Here is a 15,090-nt window from a genome sequence, read left to right as displayed (position 1 = left end):
CAGCGCTTTCCCACCCCCTTGCCTGCGGCCCCCACAGCTGAGGTCTTTAAAGCCCATCCAAAATCTCACACATTTTAAAAACAGCCCCAATACCTCTATCAGACCCTACAAAATTGGGTGATAGACTACGACTTCTACCTGGCAAAAGACAAGGTAGACGGACCCTCCCAACGTCAGCATCTGGCTCTCATGTCTCATAAATATTCAGTCGGAAACAATCAACTCTCTGGTTTGGGTCCTTTCATTTCATTTTTCTTTTTCCTGGAGAATTGCCCACGTTCCGGTTTTGGCTGATTGCGTTTTCAGTAGCCATGTGACCCTATCCCCTATGTCTTCTACGAGCTGATGGTCCTAGAGGCTTGATGATGTTCTGATTTGCTGTCACACCCCTTTATGGGTCGCGCTCTGTTGCCTACTGCAGCCCGCTGGGATACACGTGTTTCTGGTGGTCTCACGTTAGCAGTGACAATGATAACCTTTTCGCATCCGACTTTCCCCTTAATTTGTCCCCGTTAACTAATGCCGCCTAGCCCCGTCGTTTCGCGAGGACTTGCAAAACGGCGATAATTCTAATGCTGTCAATCCTCCTCCATCTATGTTTTTAAATTCACCGAATAACTTTGCTACTCAGTTTCTTGACCTCCATCCCTGCAATGGTCCCTCTCCTTGAGTTGTTCACCCCACAGGCAATCCTGCCCTTGGTTATCTCCGACATCTTCAGCATCTAGAATCTCAGTTTCAAGTGTTGTGTTCTGATGTCTTGACTTTTGGTTTCAACCAAGGGCACCCAGGGATCAACCACCATTACTTCCCACACCGCCCCACTTCTGGCAATGATGTTTTCTTCAACTCACAACTTTTCCTCATCAACCCGACTGTGTAACTCTAAGAGTACCACGGAAACGTAAAGAAAGACGATCACTTACACAAGGTTATAAATCAATCATATCTCAATAAAGCCGGCAGGAACATAAAAACCAGTTCTCTTGGACATTATGGAATGATCCACTTCATCAGATACTATGCTCTTAGAGTCTCCTTTGTCTGATATTAACATAGCTATCCCAGCTTCCTGTGACCACTTCCAAGATGTGTCTCTTCCCTTCCAATTCTTTGGGGGCGCCTGGCTGGCTCAAGTGGGTAGAGCACACGAGTCTTGATCTTGGGGTCATGAGTTCGAGCCCCACGTTGGGGATAGAGATTATTTTTTTAATTAAATTTTAAAAAATAATAAAGTACAATTCTTGACACAATATAGCGGCGAAACCTGTGTTTTCTTCCCATGTGGCAATCTGTGTTTTCACTGCAAATAGGCACAAGAAGGCACTTCTTACGTGCAGGTGGTATCTTTTATTCCTTCCTCTGTTTGCTGGTTACATTGCTGGTACCTTGTGAAAATTCATCTTGCTGCACATTTATGAAGTATGCAATTTTTTGTATAGCATGCTTTTAAAAGTTTACTTAAAAATTAAACAAGACTAAAGGCAGCTTCGTCCCCTGGCAACGAATACAGAGCTCTAAACGCATCCCAACTTGACGCTCCACAGAGGCTCAAAGTCTCCCTTGCACCAGAAGATGCCTCTAGTGCGTGGAGCAATTCTGCGCAGCATCTATTTCCTGTTAAGCTAATTCAGCACTAGGGGTGTTTTTGTCAACAGCTGGGAAGCTTGAGGCTGGTGGCTGCTGACCACTCTCCTTCTCCAAGCTGTGTCGGATCCCATATCCAAAGTATATGGCAAATCCTAGTAGAGAAATGAAACAAATGATGGAAAAGTAGGCTTTCCCCCCACTTAGAAGTGCCCAACAGGCCTTCTACTGTGGCCTCTGAGACAGTTTTGGGGAAAGGTAGTAGGAAGAGGGCTGAGTTGTAGCCCTTGAGAGCCTCTTCTCCCCAGAAAGCCACTTACCAATCAGCATCCAGATGCCGAATCGGGCCCAGGTCCCAGGGGTCATCTGCATCATCAAGTAAACATTCACAAAGATGCTTAGCAGTGGGAGCACAGGCAAAGCAGGGACCTGCGGGCAAAGTCAGTGCACCCTGAACACAGCACAGATGTCTGAAGGGGAGATCCCCACGCCACCGGGGTCCGGTCCTACGCGGCACCTTCAGGGCCTACTCCTATCCCACTGGGCGTTCCCGAGGGAGTGGGTGTTGGTCAATGGAGGTAATCAAGTACTGAGTATGGGTCAGGGAACAGTTCATTGTTTTAGCAACGGACCACCTTCTTCCCTGACCCAGCCAAGAGTGGTAGACTTCAAAGCAGACAGAGTTCATTCGCTCAAGGTGCATCGTCTGGGGACACACGGTCAGTCACCTACCTTGAAGTGAAGAGGAGCGGGGTTCTGGGGCTGCCTCCAGATGACAAACGTGAGCCCAGTAATGAGCAGCAACAGCAGCACAGCCCCTGTGGTGTACGCCGGGTCCCCAAACAGCACAGGCCTGGGCCACTGGGCCAGCAGCAGGCCCAGGATGGTCAGCAGGAGAGCTGCACGGGGCAAGGTGCAGGAGAACAGGTCCAACTCCAATGTCAAGACCTTGGGTCCCACCCCACCCCAAAACTGCCCCCGTCAAGAAGGGCCACCATCTCGCTGAGCCTCCTCCTTGGCTCCCAAAGACACAAACTCCCACCCCCTCCCACCACAGACAGAAACCCCACTGCTCACCCAGCAGTAAGGCACATGCATAGACAATGCGGCCAGATTTCAGAGTCGGGGTGGTGTTGACTGGGCTACACAGACTCGCCAGAGCCTGTGGGGGTCCGGCTTCAGGTACAGATTCCGAAGAACCTGCTTGAGGGGCAGGCTTGATCTCAGCTATTTCCACCTCTGTTTTCTCGTTCTTGCCGAAATTCTCGTCTGGCTGGTACCTGAATGAGAGGTATCGAGGCAATATGAACACCAGCCCCCACTCATCCAACATCAGGCAGCCTTCCCGCCCTGGGTGCCGCAGTACACGGAGGCAGCATGGAGCAGAAGAGGATTAGCTCCTCACCAACCCCCATGAGTCCAAGAACCCCCAGTCAAGACGCAGTGGAGTCTCACCTGAGGACAAGAACGGAAAAGACCACCAGGGAGTAAGCAAGCAGGGTCCCAATGGACATGAGGTCCACAAGATCACTGAGCTCGAAGAGGAATGCCATGAATGCTAGAATGAGGCACAAACGAGATGGGGGAAGGGATGAGGAACCACTGGAAATATCCAAGGTAAGGAAACCGATGGAAGGAGTGGGTTTTGTTTCCTCACCTGCAAAAATTCCAGACACCATGGTGGCCATGATGGGGGTGTGTGTGCGGGGATGAATCCGGGCGAGTCCCCGGAAAAGGAGCCCATCGTCGGCCATTGCATAGATCACTCGAGGCATGGGGAACATGGTACCCAGGAGGCTGGAGGAGACAACGGGAGTGTACGTGAGCTCGTGGAGGGGCAGGACAGACCCCAGCCGGCATGGGGCCAGGTGTCTCTCCCTCTCCTCTCTCAAGCCCAAGTGCTGGGATACCTGAGAATCTCCCAGACAGGGAGAAGGCAGACACTGACCTGGATGAAAGAGCACAGAGGGTTCCAGCAGCCACGGTGTATCTGGCAGGGGCCCATCCCACATGGAGAAACGCCTGTGGCAGGGGGCTGCCGGGATGAATCTGGTAGTAGGGCATCATGAGGGTGAGTGCCGCCGAGACACCAAAATACGCCAAAAAGCAGATGAAGAGAGAGATGATGATGCTTAAGGGGATGGAACGCTGAGGATTACGGGCTTCTTCCCCTGCAGGATGGGCAGACGTTGTGGGTCAGGAAAATACGGGGGTGAAGGCACAAAATCCTCTTCCCTCTTCCACCTTCAGAAGCAGGCTACCCCCCTACCAACCCTTTGCCCGAGGGCAGCCCAACTGTGCCCACACCCTTGATGGGGCAGAACGACCGTGTCACCTGTCGTCGCAATACAATCGAAACCAATGAATGCGTAGAAACACGTCGCTGCTCCATGGAGAATCCCCTCAAAGCCAAAAGGCATAAACCCTCCAGAGCCCAGAGGGCCCAGGCTGTGGTGAGAAAGAACAAGGGAGGACACGGGGACGTGTTCAGCCATCTCTACTGACGGCTCAGTCGATACCGTAAGTCCTCCCTCACCATCTGGATCCACCAGCCCACCATACTCCGCTTCATTCCCCACCGTGTTCCCAGCTGTACTCCCCACGCACTCTACCATGGCCAGGGGTGCCCGCCTAACCTAGAAGTGTCATTGGATGCAGACATGGCCAGTCTGTAGTCCTGTTCAGTGAGCTGCCAGTGGTGCAGATCTCCCTTCATGAAGCCAGACAGGATGACGAAGCTAAGAACCAAAAGGTTCACGCCCGTGAACACCTTGGTAACCAGGGCCGACTCACTAGCTCCCAGGACCAGGAGTCCTGCGGGAAAGACGGAATACGAAATATCCAAAATAACTAAACCCATACAGACGGAAAGCAGACCGGTGGTCACCAGGGGCGGGGGGGACAGGGGATGGGCAGTGCCTGCTTAGTAGCCAAGAGGGTTCCTTCTTGGGGGTACTGGTGCTTTTGGGGTTTGGAACGACATGGGGGTGCCCAACACTGTGCCCTCGAAGATGGTTAATTCCTTATCGTGGTAACCAGCCTGTGATACACACATGATGTACACCTGGAGCTTGCACGATGTCGTAGGTCAATTAAATCTCAGTAAAGCTGGCAATAAAACGAAGTGGCTGATTTGATGTGATGTGAATTCCACCTCGATTAAAAAAACCTTTGGTCTCAGTACGAAGGAAGAAATCTGTCAGTCTAAGGAAATGATGCTCAGCTGGGGGTGATTTTGTTCCCCAAGGGTATTTGGCAATGTCTGGAGACATTCTGACTGTCACGATTTGGCGGGTGGGTGCCACCAGCATCTAGGGAGTGGCAGAGGCCAGGGACGCTACTCAGCATCCAGCAATGATTGAAACACACCCACACACATACGCGCACCCGTAATGCACAGGACAGCCCTCCACACCAAAGACATTGATCCAGCCCAAAATGTCAGTAACGCCCAGGGACAGAAGCAGAGGTCTAAGACTTGCCTTCCTGTCTCTCATCACAGACCCTCCCTTCCAGTGCCGCCCACCGTTCCGTGCATGGCTCCCCCGCCACCCCCCGCTCTTCCCACGCTAGACGATGCCTCACCAGTGAGCAGCAGCACCAGGCCCAGCGCGAAGAAGTCCAGGTGCGTGGCCAGCACGTGGGGGACCTGCAGAGAGAAACCTCCCTTCAGGAGCAGAGAGACCTGGTTCCCAATCAGGTCGTCAAAGGCGGAGCTCCAGGCCCTGGCCACGCTGGCGGCACCTGCGGGGGTAGGAGGAGGAATGTTCACGGGCAAACATAAACTGAACTCCTGCTATGCGCCATGGGATATCTTTTTGGGGGGATGGGGGAAAGAAGCCCGACAAAATGCCTAATGTCTTAGAGTTTCTTTTCGTGGGGTGGGGAGAGCAGACACAGATGATTCATAAAATAGGTCAACTATTTAATATGGTTAGAAAGAGGTCGAGATTATGTCAGGCAAGAAAAGAGGGAAGCTGGGAGGGACAGGGGGAATTTGCCTTCCCAAACTTTTTTTTTTTTTTTTTTTAAGATTTTATTTATTTATTCGACAGAGATAGAGACAGCCAGCGAGAGAGGGAACACAAGCAGGGGGAGTGGGAGAGGAAGAAGCAGGCCCATAGCAGAGGAGCCTGACGTGGGGCTCGATCCCATAATGCCGGGATCACGCCCCGAGCCGAAGGCAGACGCTTAACCGCTGTGCCACCCAGGCGCCCCTGCCTTCCCAAACTTGTCTCGCTCTCTCCCACCGGAGCTCTGCCTCCCCACGTCCTACAGCCCCCATTCCTGTTGTTCTAGGAAAGCAGGACAGAGTTGAGTAGAATGAAGTTTTGGGGTTTTCCTGCGCTACAACCCACCTCCCCCCACAAGGCGAATAACAAAGTGCTCACGACAGAGAGGGAAGCCCCAAGGCCGTGCCTCTTTCCCTGACCTTGAGTCCCTCGCTCCCCCCACCTTCCCTTGCCATCTCACCAATGACATAGGACAGTATGAGGTTCCAGCCGGTGATGAAAGCGCACAATTGTCCCACTGTGACATAGCTGTAGAGATACGCAGAACCGGAGCCTGGCACACGGGCCCCAAACTCTGCATAGCAGAGCCCGGACAGCACAGAAGACAGGGCGGCCACCAGGAAGCAGATGATGATGGCCGGCCCCGCTTTGTCCTTGGCCACCTCGCCCGCCAGGACATACACGCCCGCTCCCAGGGTGCTGCCCACACCCAAGGCCACTAGATCGAGGGTGCTCAGGCACCGGGCCAAGCGACTCTCAGCCCCCTCTCTCGGCCCCAGGGGCCGCCGGCGCACCAGCTTCCGGCCAAACTGGCAAACAGGCTGACACAGCATCCTCGGTGGAGTGGAGGAGTGGAGGAGGAGGCCAATATCTGCAGAGAAAACAAGAGAATACCGTCAGGAATGTCCATCCCCCGTGGCCCTGGGAGTCGTCGGATAGAAGACCGATCCCGCAAAGCATGGTGACAGGACAACCTGGGCCAGTCACCCATCTCTGCGCCTCCGTTTCCTGTTTTCTCAAACGTAAGTATGACTTTTAGTACGTCTTGAAGTTACTGGGAGGGTCACTTGAAAAGAAGCAAGCAAAAGCTCGCAGGACGGGAAAGTCATCCCTGTTAGCTGAGGGGACAAGAGCCTGACCCCGGGAGCCAGACCATCCAGGTTCTCACATCAGCCATCCAATCTCGCACGAGCTACCTCCCCTCCATAAAACAGGGAAAGATCATCATTATTGTCCCTGCTCCCTCCCTCCCTCGTTACATGGGAAGCGACGCCTGCTTTGCAGGGCTTGGCGATCCGAGAGCTCCCACTCCACACACGTCTACACCAAGGATCGTGCAACCCAACAGCTTGCCTCATCCACCTGCAGGGTAAAATGGAACTGGAGTCCTGAGTTGGGGCAGAATGAGACGGAATTTGCAGGGAGAGACGGACTAGCCTGGGTAGGGCAGAGCAGGAGACCTGAGTGACCTCCCAGTCGCCTGGAGGGAGGGAGGACCGACCTTGTCTCCGAGGCAGGAGAGACAGGCCTGCTGCTTGCTCCTTTGGGGCACGGAAGGTCTCCTCACTGCTCTGCTCTGCGGGGCAAGGCTGAGCCAGTCAACACCAGTTATGTCAGGGGCTTCTGCCGACGATAATCCAAAGTACAAGTTCGGCGTTTTGGTGAAGAGCAAGGATTCACGAGCCAGGAAGCAGATTCAAAGGATCTCGGCACCACGGTAACCAGTGTGCCACCGCGTGGCCATCTACTCCTTCCTTCCCTAACGCTGCGGATGAACCCTCGTGCGCCGTTACGAGGAGCCTAAGAGGGTGCGGCTGCTGTGGGTAAGGTGTGGGTGTTCCAACCATCGAAAACGGAACTACCATATGACTCAGCAACTCCACTTCCAGGGATATATAGCCAAAAGAATGGAAAGGAGGGTCTCAAAGAGCTCTGTGTACATCCCTCTTCATAGCATTATTCACAAGAGCCAAAAGGTGGGAGCATCCCAGACGCCCACCCACCAGCAAGGGATAAACCACGTGGTGTATACATACAAAGAATTTTTTTTTTACTTTTTTTTTTTAATGTAAGCTCTACGCCCAATATGGGGCTTGAACTCACAACCCCGAGCTCAAGAGCTAGCTGCATGTTGTCCCGACGGAGCCAGCTGGGCGCCCCCAACGGAATATTACTCAGCCTTTAAAAGACAGGAAATTCTGATGCATGCTACAAAATGGATGAATCTTGGGGCACCCAGATGGCTCAGTCGGTGAAGCGTCTGCCTTCAGCTCAGGTTATGGTCCCAGGGTCCTGGGATCGAGTCCTGCATCGGGATCCTTGCCCAGAGGGGAGCCTGCTTCTCCCTCTGCCCCTACCCTTGCTTGTGCTCGCTCGCTCACTCGCTCTCTCTTTCGCCAGAAAAAAAAAAAAAATGAATCTTGAAGACGTCATGGTAACTGAAATAAGCCAATCACGAAAAGGCCGCTGTGAAGTTCCACTTCTAGAAGGACTGAGAGTCGTCAAATTCATGGTGACGGAAAGTGGAACCGTGGTTGCCACAGGTTACGGGGATGGGGGGGGAGGCCTTGTTTAATGGGTACAGAGCTTCATTTCGCAGGATTGAAAGAGTCCTGGAGATCGGCTGCACAATGTACATTCAAGAAATGGCTTAAGGAGATAAATTTTATGTGTATTTTACCACCATTTTTTTTGAAATCCTGCCAATAGGGCGTTTATGTGGTTCAGTTGGTGAAGCGTCTGCCCTCAGCTCTGGTCATGATCTCAGGGTCCTGGGATCGAGTCCTGCATCAGGCTCCCTGCTCAGCAGGGAGTCAGCTTCTCCCTCTCCCTCTGCCCCTCCATCTGCTTGTGCTCGCTCTCTCAAACAAATAAATACAATCTAAATAAGTAAAATAATAAAATAAAATGCTGCCGGTGTTAATAATGCAAGCAGCCTCACTGCGTTGCCACGGGTACCAAACGGATGACCAAATGCGAGGCTAAGATCACAAACCCCCTGTAAGGTTTAATCTTCACTACCGTTTGAACACAAGTCAAAGAAACCGAGTCTTTGAGCCCCTGGACAATATCCAGCCTCCCCACCCCCACCCCTTACACACAGCTCCCAGCTCCCTCTATGCAGAAGACGGGCTCTCCCATCCTCCACCCCACAATTGGGTTGCAGCTCTCTTTAGGAGTGTCTGCACTGTGCCCCCGGTCTCCTACAGAAGAGGGGTCACCCAAAGCTTACCGGGGGGTGGGAGCAGACCCTGGAGCGCGTGCGGGGTCAGTCAGCAGAGCGGAGTTCCGCCGAGCCGGGCGGGAGCTCATCCAGCTCTAACACCAAAGCTGGGAGCCCACAGGCACGCAAGGCAACTCTGACTGCTGGGTCGGTGGGGTGGGGACGGGTGGGGCAGGGCCCTTCTGCAACAATGCTGTCCGACAGGGACGCTCCCGTGGTTCCACAGAGTTTTAAGCCTTTTTTTTCAATTGCGGTCAAATACGCGTAACATAAAATTTGCCATCTAAACCATTTCTTTTTTTTAGATTTTATTTTTACATATTTATTTGACAGATATAGAGACAGCCAGTGAGAGAGGGAACACAAGCAGGGGGAGTGGGAAAGGAAGAAGCAGGCTCATAGCAGAGGAGCCTGATGTGGGGCTCGATCCCGTAACGCCGGGATCACGCCCTGAGCCCAAGGCAGATGCTTAACCACTGTGCCACCCAGGCGCCCCTGAACCATTTCTAAGCGTAAAGTTCAGTCATATTACATACATTCATATTTTGTACAACCGTCCCCACCATCCATGTCCAGAACTCTTCATCCTGCAAAACTGAAACTCTGTCCCCATTAAGCAACAATTCACACGTCCCCCTCCCCCAGCCCCTGGCTGTCAGCCTTCAACTTATTCAAGTTTCTGTTCTATGAGGTTGACCTCTAGGCACTTCACAGAAGTGGAATCAGGCAATAGCCGTCCTGTCGTGTCTGGCCTCTTTCACTTAGTAGAATGTCCTCAAGGTTCATGCGTGTTTTACCGTGTGTTAGGTGTTCCTTCCTTTTCAGTGCTGTGTAATACTCCTTTGTGTGTGCATACCACATTTTGCTTATCCATTCAATGGTCAATGGGCATGTGAGGAGCTTTCGTGTTTTAGCTACTGTCAATAATGCTACTATGAACTCAAGTGTACAGATATCTTTTCCAGACCCTGATTTCCATTCTTTAAGATATGTAACCAGAAGTGGAATTCCTGGGTCATAATGTTGGGGAGCAAGAACTCCTGTCCCCTTCAAGGGTCCTTCTAGCTGGATGCAGAACCAAATTGACATGAGACAGATTAACAGGACAAAATCAAATTTAATAGGGTATGTCTGGGGAATCCACATACACGTGGAAATTCCAAAGACAGTCAGGCAAGATGAGGCATATGTGTCATCCTGAATGAAGGAGAAGGGGGTTGGAGTCTGGGATTTCAGAGGGAAGGGATATAGTTCACAGGGCAATATGAGCAGATGTTTTGGGGTGCCTGGGTGGCTCAGTCGGTTAAGCACCTGACTCTTGATATCGGCTCAGGTCATGATCTCGGAGTCATGAAATCGAGCCCTGCACTGGGCTCCACACTGAGCAGGGAGTCTGCTTAAGACTCTCTCTCTCTGGGGCGCCTGGGTGGCACAGCGGTTAAGCGTCTGCCTTCAGCTCAGGGCGTGATCCTGGCATTATGGGATCGAGCCCCACATCAGGCTCCTCCGCTATGAGCCTGCTTCTTCCTCTCCCACTCCCCCTGCTTGTGTTCCCTCTCTTGCTGGCTGTCTCTATCTCTGTCAAATAAATAAATAAAATCTTTTAAAAAAAAAAAAAAGACTCTCTTTCTCTCTGCCCCGACCCTGCTCACACGTGCTCTTTCTCCCCTGCCCCCGCCCCCGAAAAAAAAGCTGGTAACTAAATGTTTGCCTTGCCATCCGGCTGGATCACTCAGACAAAATTTATCTTTGCTAATAACCTTTACTCTAGAAAGACCCTCCGGGGTGCGTGGGTGGCTCAGTCAGTGAAGTGTCTGCATTCAGCTCAGGTTGTGATCCTGGAGTCCTGGGATTGAGTCCCCCAATGGGCTGCCTGCTGCTTCTCCCTCTATGTCTCATGAATAAATAAAATCTTAAAAAAAAAAAAAATACCCTCCAATTTAGATTCTTCTATGTAGTTAAGGGAAGAGTAAAAGTTTCTCTTGAGCCCTCAGGGTCTCAACTGCCTTTAGCTTAAAATCTACACACAATATGGCACATTTGGCTAGGGTGGGGGGTGCTGTCCTGGACCCCTTCAATATATTCCTAAGATGTTTAAAAGCTTGAATCCATTTGATCATCAAAGCCCCTGAGAAGTAGCAGCTATATAACATGGGACCCACTCACAACCCTCCTCCCTCCCAGTCTTCTTAGGCTCCTTGACTGTCCACCGTCTGCCCATGCCTGGGACACTCGAGTGCAGGAGACCTCCAAGCCGAGCTGGGCTCCGACCAGAAGAAGGGGAGCTCTGATGTTTGTTAATTCATACAACCAAAGCATGTAATGAGCATCGCTCACCTAGCACGTGGGGACGGGAAAAGACAGATGAGGGTGACCCGATCCCGTTCTTCAAGGAGCTCAGTTTGCTGGGAAAGCAGAGCATACAGAGCATCCAGACCCAGAAAGAAGGAGAGACCTGGGTGCAGGAAGGGTCACGGTGCAGCCGACGCTGCTGGTGAAGGACTGACAGACCAGATTACGACATCCCCAACGTGTTGAAAAATCAAATCCCCAACATGCTGAAATGCGGGGTACGAGTCACCAAAATGGGATTTAAATGCAGTAACTCTTCCACTAACTTTCAAAAAGCCAGCCATACAAGCTGTTGTGGAGAGTTGTGCTTGGTTGTGTGGAAACCAACTCAGAAGCCCAGGGTCAAGGATTATTTTAAAGGGAAGCCTTCTGAGACTCAGCAGACGCAGAAAGAAGGCTTCTTGGCACTTGCCTTATCTGACTCAACGCAGAACACTCTATAATATAATGCTCTTCTGGTATGGTACCATTGGGTAAACTTGTTATCCTCGTACAAGATCCAAAGATGCTTCCAACGACCTCCAATTGCTGAGCAATGAGGATCAGTTTGGATAGAGATCAGGGAGTGGCTATAACAGGTCCTTGATGTGTGCCATGACATGGAGTTTACACCCCAAGATCACGGGCAAGTCTTTCACGCATATACAAAAAGAAAGGTTTATGATACTCAGGACAGCTGTGTAAGCGGTACTGAAAGAGATATTTTTAGATTACTGTAGACTTTCCCAGGTTGGGTTCCATGGGAGTGGTTCTGAATGGTGTTAGTCAAATGACACACACTTTCCTCATTCAGAAAAGCTTAGCATCCATTGTATACAATTCCCATTTAATTCCTGAAATTCTCTTAAATACCTACAGTGGTTGGTCTTGGGCAATTTTTGTTCTCATTTTTTACTGTGATATAACTTACACATTAGCATTGTGTGAATTTGAGGTGTGCAATTTCAGGTGTTGATCTGATCCATCTGTATACTGCAATCTTGAATTCTTTATCGGGGGGTCACAGAATTCTGCACCCTGGAGCTCAGATACACGGCTTTCGCTGCCGTAATGCCATGATGCCACCCACTCTTGCCTTCTTTTTCTCTGCCCATGTCTTTCGCTCATTCTTGTACTGAATTACCTTTTCTTTTTCTGTACTGATTTGCAAGGCTTTTTTAAAAGATTTTATTTATTTGACAGAGAGAAAGAGGCAGGCAGAGGGAGAGGGAGAAGCAGGCTCCCCGCCGAGCCCGGGATGTGGGACTCAATCCCAGGACCCTGGGATCACGACCCAAGCTGAAGGCAGACACTTAGCCGACTGAGCCACCCAGGCACCCCATTTGCAAGTTCTTTATATGCTGTTGCCTATGTTTTCCCACGCCGTGGACTGCCTTTCCCCTTTCTCAAGGTTGGTTGTTTTTTTTTTTTTTAAGAACAGAAGTCCTTAATATAGTCTAATTAATGTATCTTCACTATAAAACTCTGTTATGTCCTTTTCAGTAAATCTTAGCTTACTCCTAGATGAGCAAAATGTTCTTGTATGTTGTCTTCTAAAAACATACTGTCCTGCCCTCTGACTTTAGGTTTGTAAACCATTCATATTGGATTATTGTGTATGGGGAAAGATAGGGTCAAGATCCCTCTGTTATGCCCTAACGTGTGGCAATGGGTGATTTTATTTGTTCTGTTGATCTGATTTTTAAAGGATGCATGGAGATTCAGAATTATGCTATAGGGAATGTCTTAAATAGTCTTGATTAACACAAATCCTTAATTTTAATATAAGAAAATATTTCAGTCTTTTTCCTTTATGGTTAATATTTTTGTCTTCCGTTTAAGAGAGGATTTCCTAGTCCGGAAGTCATGATGATCTTCTGTAAGCTTTCATGCCCTGCCTTTCACATTTAAGTCCTACAACCAACTAGAATTAATGCTGTGTATAGGGTGAGGTAGAGGTCCAAAACCTTCCCCCCTCCCCGTATGCATATTCAGTGGTCCCAGCGCCACCTACTGGAAAGACAGTCCTTCCCCACTCCGGCAGTGGTTGTCAAACTGCTCACCATGACAAATTAGTGGATGATGAAATCAGCGTGTTATATTCAGATTTTTTAAAACACAGACCAAGAGCCAATCAGAAACATCAAAGCACAATTGTCCAAATGGGTGGTTATGCATACGTCTGTGTACTGGGTCATGTTGGAAAGCCACTGATATATAGACCCACCAGTTATGTGTTCTGTGCTCCCGTGGAATCTATTCAACCAGGTGCTTCCAACGACCAAGATGCTTTCTTGAGTACAGAACCCGTCCCCACTATGGGTCTATTGAATGCACTCTTGACCCCAACCCAGGGATTTCCTCAGCGTCTCCAAGGCCCAAAAACCCTTTAAGATAATCCCTGAGGACCCATACTCCAGATCATATTCAGAGTTCTCTAAGCTGGATCTTGCTGACCACACCACAAGGCCCTTATGGAACTCCGCAGAAGAGCCTCCAGGATGGATTCATTCCTTTCCACCCTCTGCAGAGCTCCTGATCTTTCCTCTTTCTTGCAATCTCTTCACTTCTACTTCACGTCTCCTTTACTCCATCTGGAAATACCTAGCTAGGAGCAAATGTGGGGGGTCCTCTTCATTTCATCTGGGATGAAGAGATGTGCACCAAATGTCAGTGCCCGGAGGCAGCAGCTGCCTCCTGAAGGATGAGGAGAACTCTCCAGGTGCAGCCCACCCTCCGCACATTCTCCAGTCCTGGTCTAAGAGGGGACGGACTCCATCCAGATAGACAAAAGTTGTCGCAGGAAGAACAGCAGTAAACTCTTAGATGGTAAGTCAAGGCCAGTATGACCAAGATCGAGGCAAATCTTTCACCCACGTAGTCTACACCTCCTGCCCCCGAAACATCCCCCCGCCACACATTCTGTTCCACGTGCACACGTGCCTTTTCTGCCTCCCCTTCTGTGGACGCTGCAGTCTGTTTCGTGGCCACGGGATCCCTGCAGGCCAGCCTGGGAACTACCAGAGCTCACGTTTGGTTCCCAGTTCCAAGGTATGTCACACCCTAGCCCTGGCTTTTTTTTTTTTTTTTTCATTTTTATTTTCTAATTATTATTATTTTCTTTCAGCCCTGGCACTTTGAACTCCCAAGTTCTACTACTGACTTGCGACCTCACCCATGAACTGCATAGTCTTGGATCGGAACAGGGATCACCACAGATAGGTTTTCCTGAACTGACTTGCAGAAGGACGTGGGACGACCTGGGGTCACTGGAGGGACTTATTTCCAAATGAGCAGCTCTTGTCTTCACCATATACACGTCGATAGACTTCTGATGCACCAAACCTTTCCCCTAGAGGAATTATTTTAAGTGTAGTGTAAGAATTTGGAGGCGGTATGAACTGGGGAGAGAGAAAAGAGTTGCAAAAGCAATGGCACTAACATTTCTTTACGTTTTTCTGTCCCTGAGTCTTTTGTACTCTCGTGATTTTATCCATAACTGACTTTTTTTAAGGGAGATGGAGATCTTTCACTTCTGCCTCTTTGCCTTAATCTGGATTCCCCAGATCAGAGCCTGATACAGGGACTTGAGTTCAAGATGTCTGTTTGGAAAATGATCCCCCCCAAACGAGGAGGAGGTAGCAAGGAGAGTAAGATGGGGGCAGGAAGGGAGCCGACATAAGGGTAAGTGACTGGGATCCATGGTGTGAGCGATGCTGGGCGGTTCTTGCCTTTGAACTCTACTGAGGAGCATACATGATGCCTCGTATAATCCCCTGCAGGAAAGATGGGGGCTTGGGGTATTTATGTACCAAGTTTAACCCCTCCCCCACTGGCTAGTTTTCCTCAGAGGCACCGACGTCCTGCAGTTCTGGGTTAATATTTTCTATGGGGTAAAGAGCCCCAGAGAAGACGCCGGGGATGAACACAGAAGGA

At 50.3% G+C, this 15,090-nt stretch overlaps 1 protein-coding gene across 1 annotated transcript; it reads right to left on the bottom strand.

Annotated features, from left to right (window-relative positions):
- Nucleotides 1-1,620: 1,620 nt before the first annotated feature.
- On the bottom strand, nucleotides 1,621-6,433 carry LOC113247361 (cationic amino acid transporter 3-like). The gene is made up of 11 exons (XM_026488365.4): nucleotides 6,061-6,433; nucleotides 5,173-5,331; nucleotides 4,224-4,401; nucleotides 3,923-4,035; nucleotides 3,536-3,758; nucleotides 3,245-3,384; nucleotides 3,043-3,145; nucleotides 2,665-2,867; nucleotides 2,320-2,486; nucleotides 1,908-2,016; nucleotides 1,621-1,742 (listed from the first exon to the last, which is right to left on the bottom strand). Exons 1-11 carry the CDS (start codon nucleotides 6,431-6,433, stop codon nucleotides 1,621-1,623), a joined length of 1,890 nt encoding a protein of 629 aa, XP_026344150.1.
- Nucleotides 6,434-15,090: the final 8,657 nt, after the last annotated feature.

Source organism: Ursus arctos, unplaced genomic scaffold (genome assembly GCF_023065955.2).
Source record: "Ursus arctos isolate Adak ecotype North America unplaced genomic scaffold, UrsArc2.0 scaffold_19, whole genome shotgun sequence".
Lineage (NCBI taxonomy): Eukaryota > Metazoa > Chordata > Mammalia > Carnivora > Ursidae > Ursus > Ursus arctos.
The sequence above is the reverse complement of the archived record's forward strand: the minus strand, read 5'-3'. Positions and strand labels throughout refer to the sequence as shown.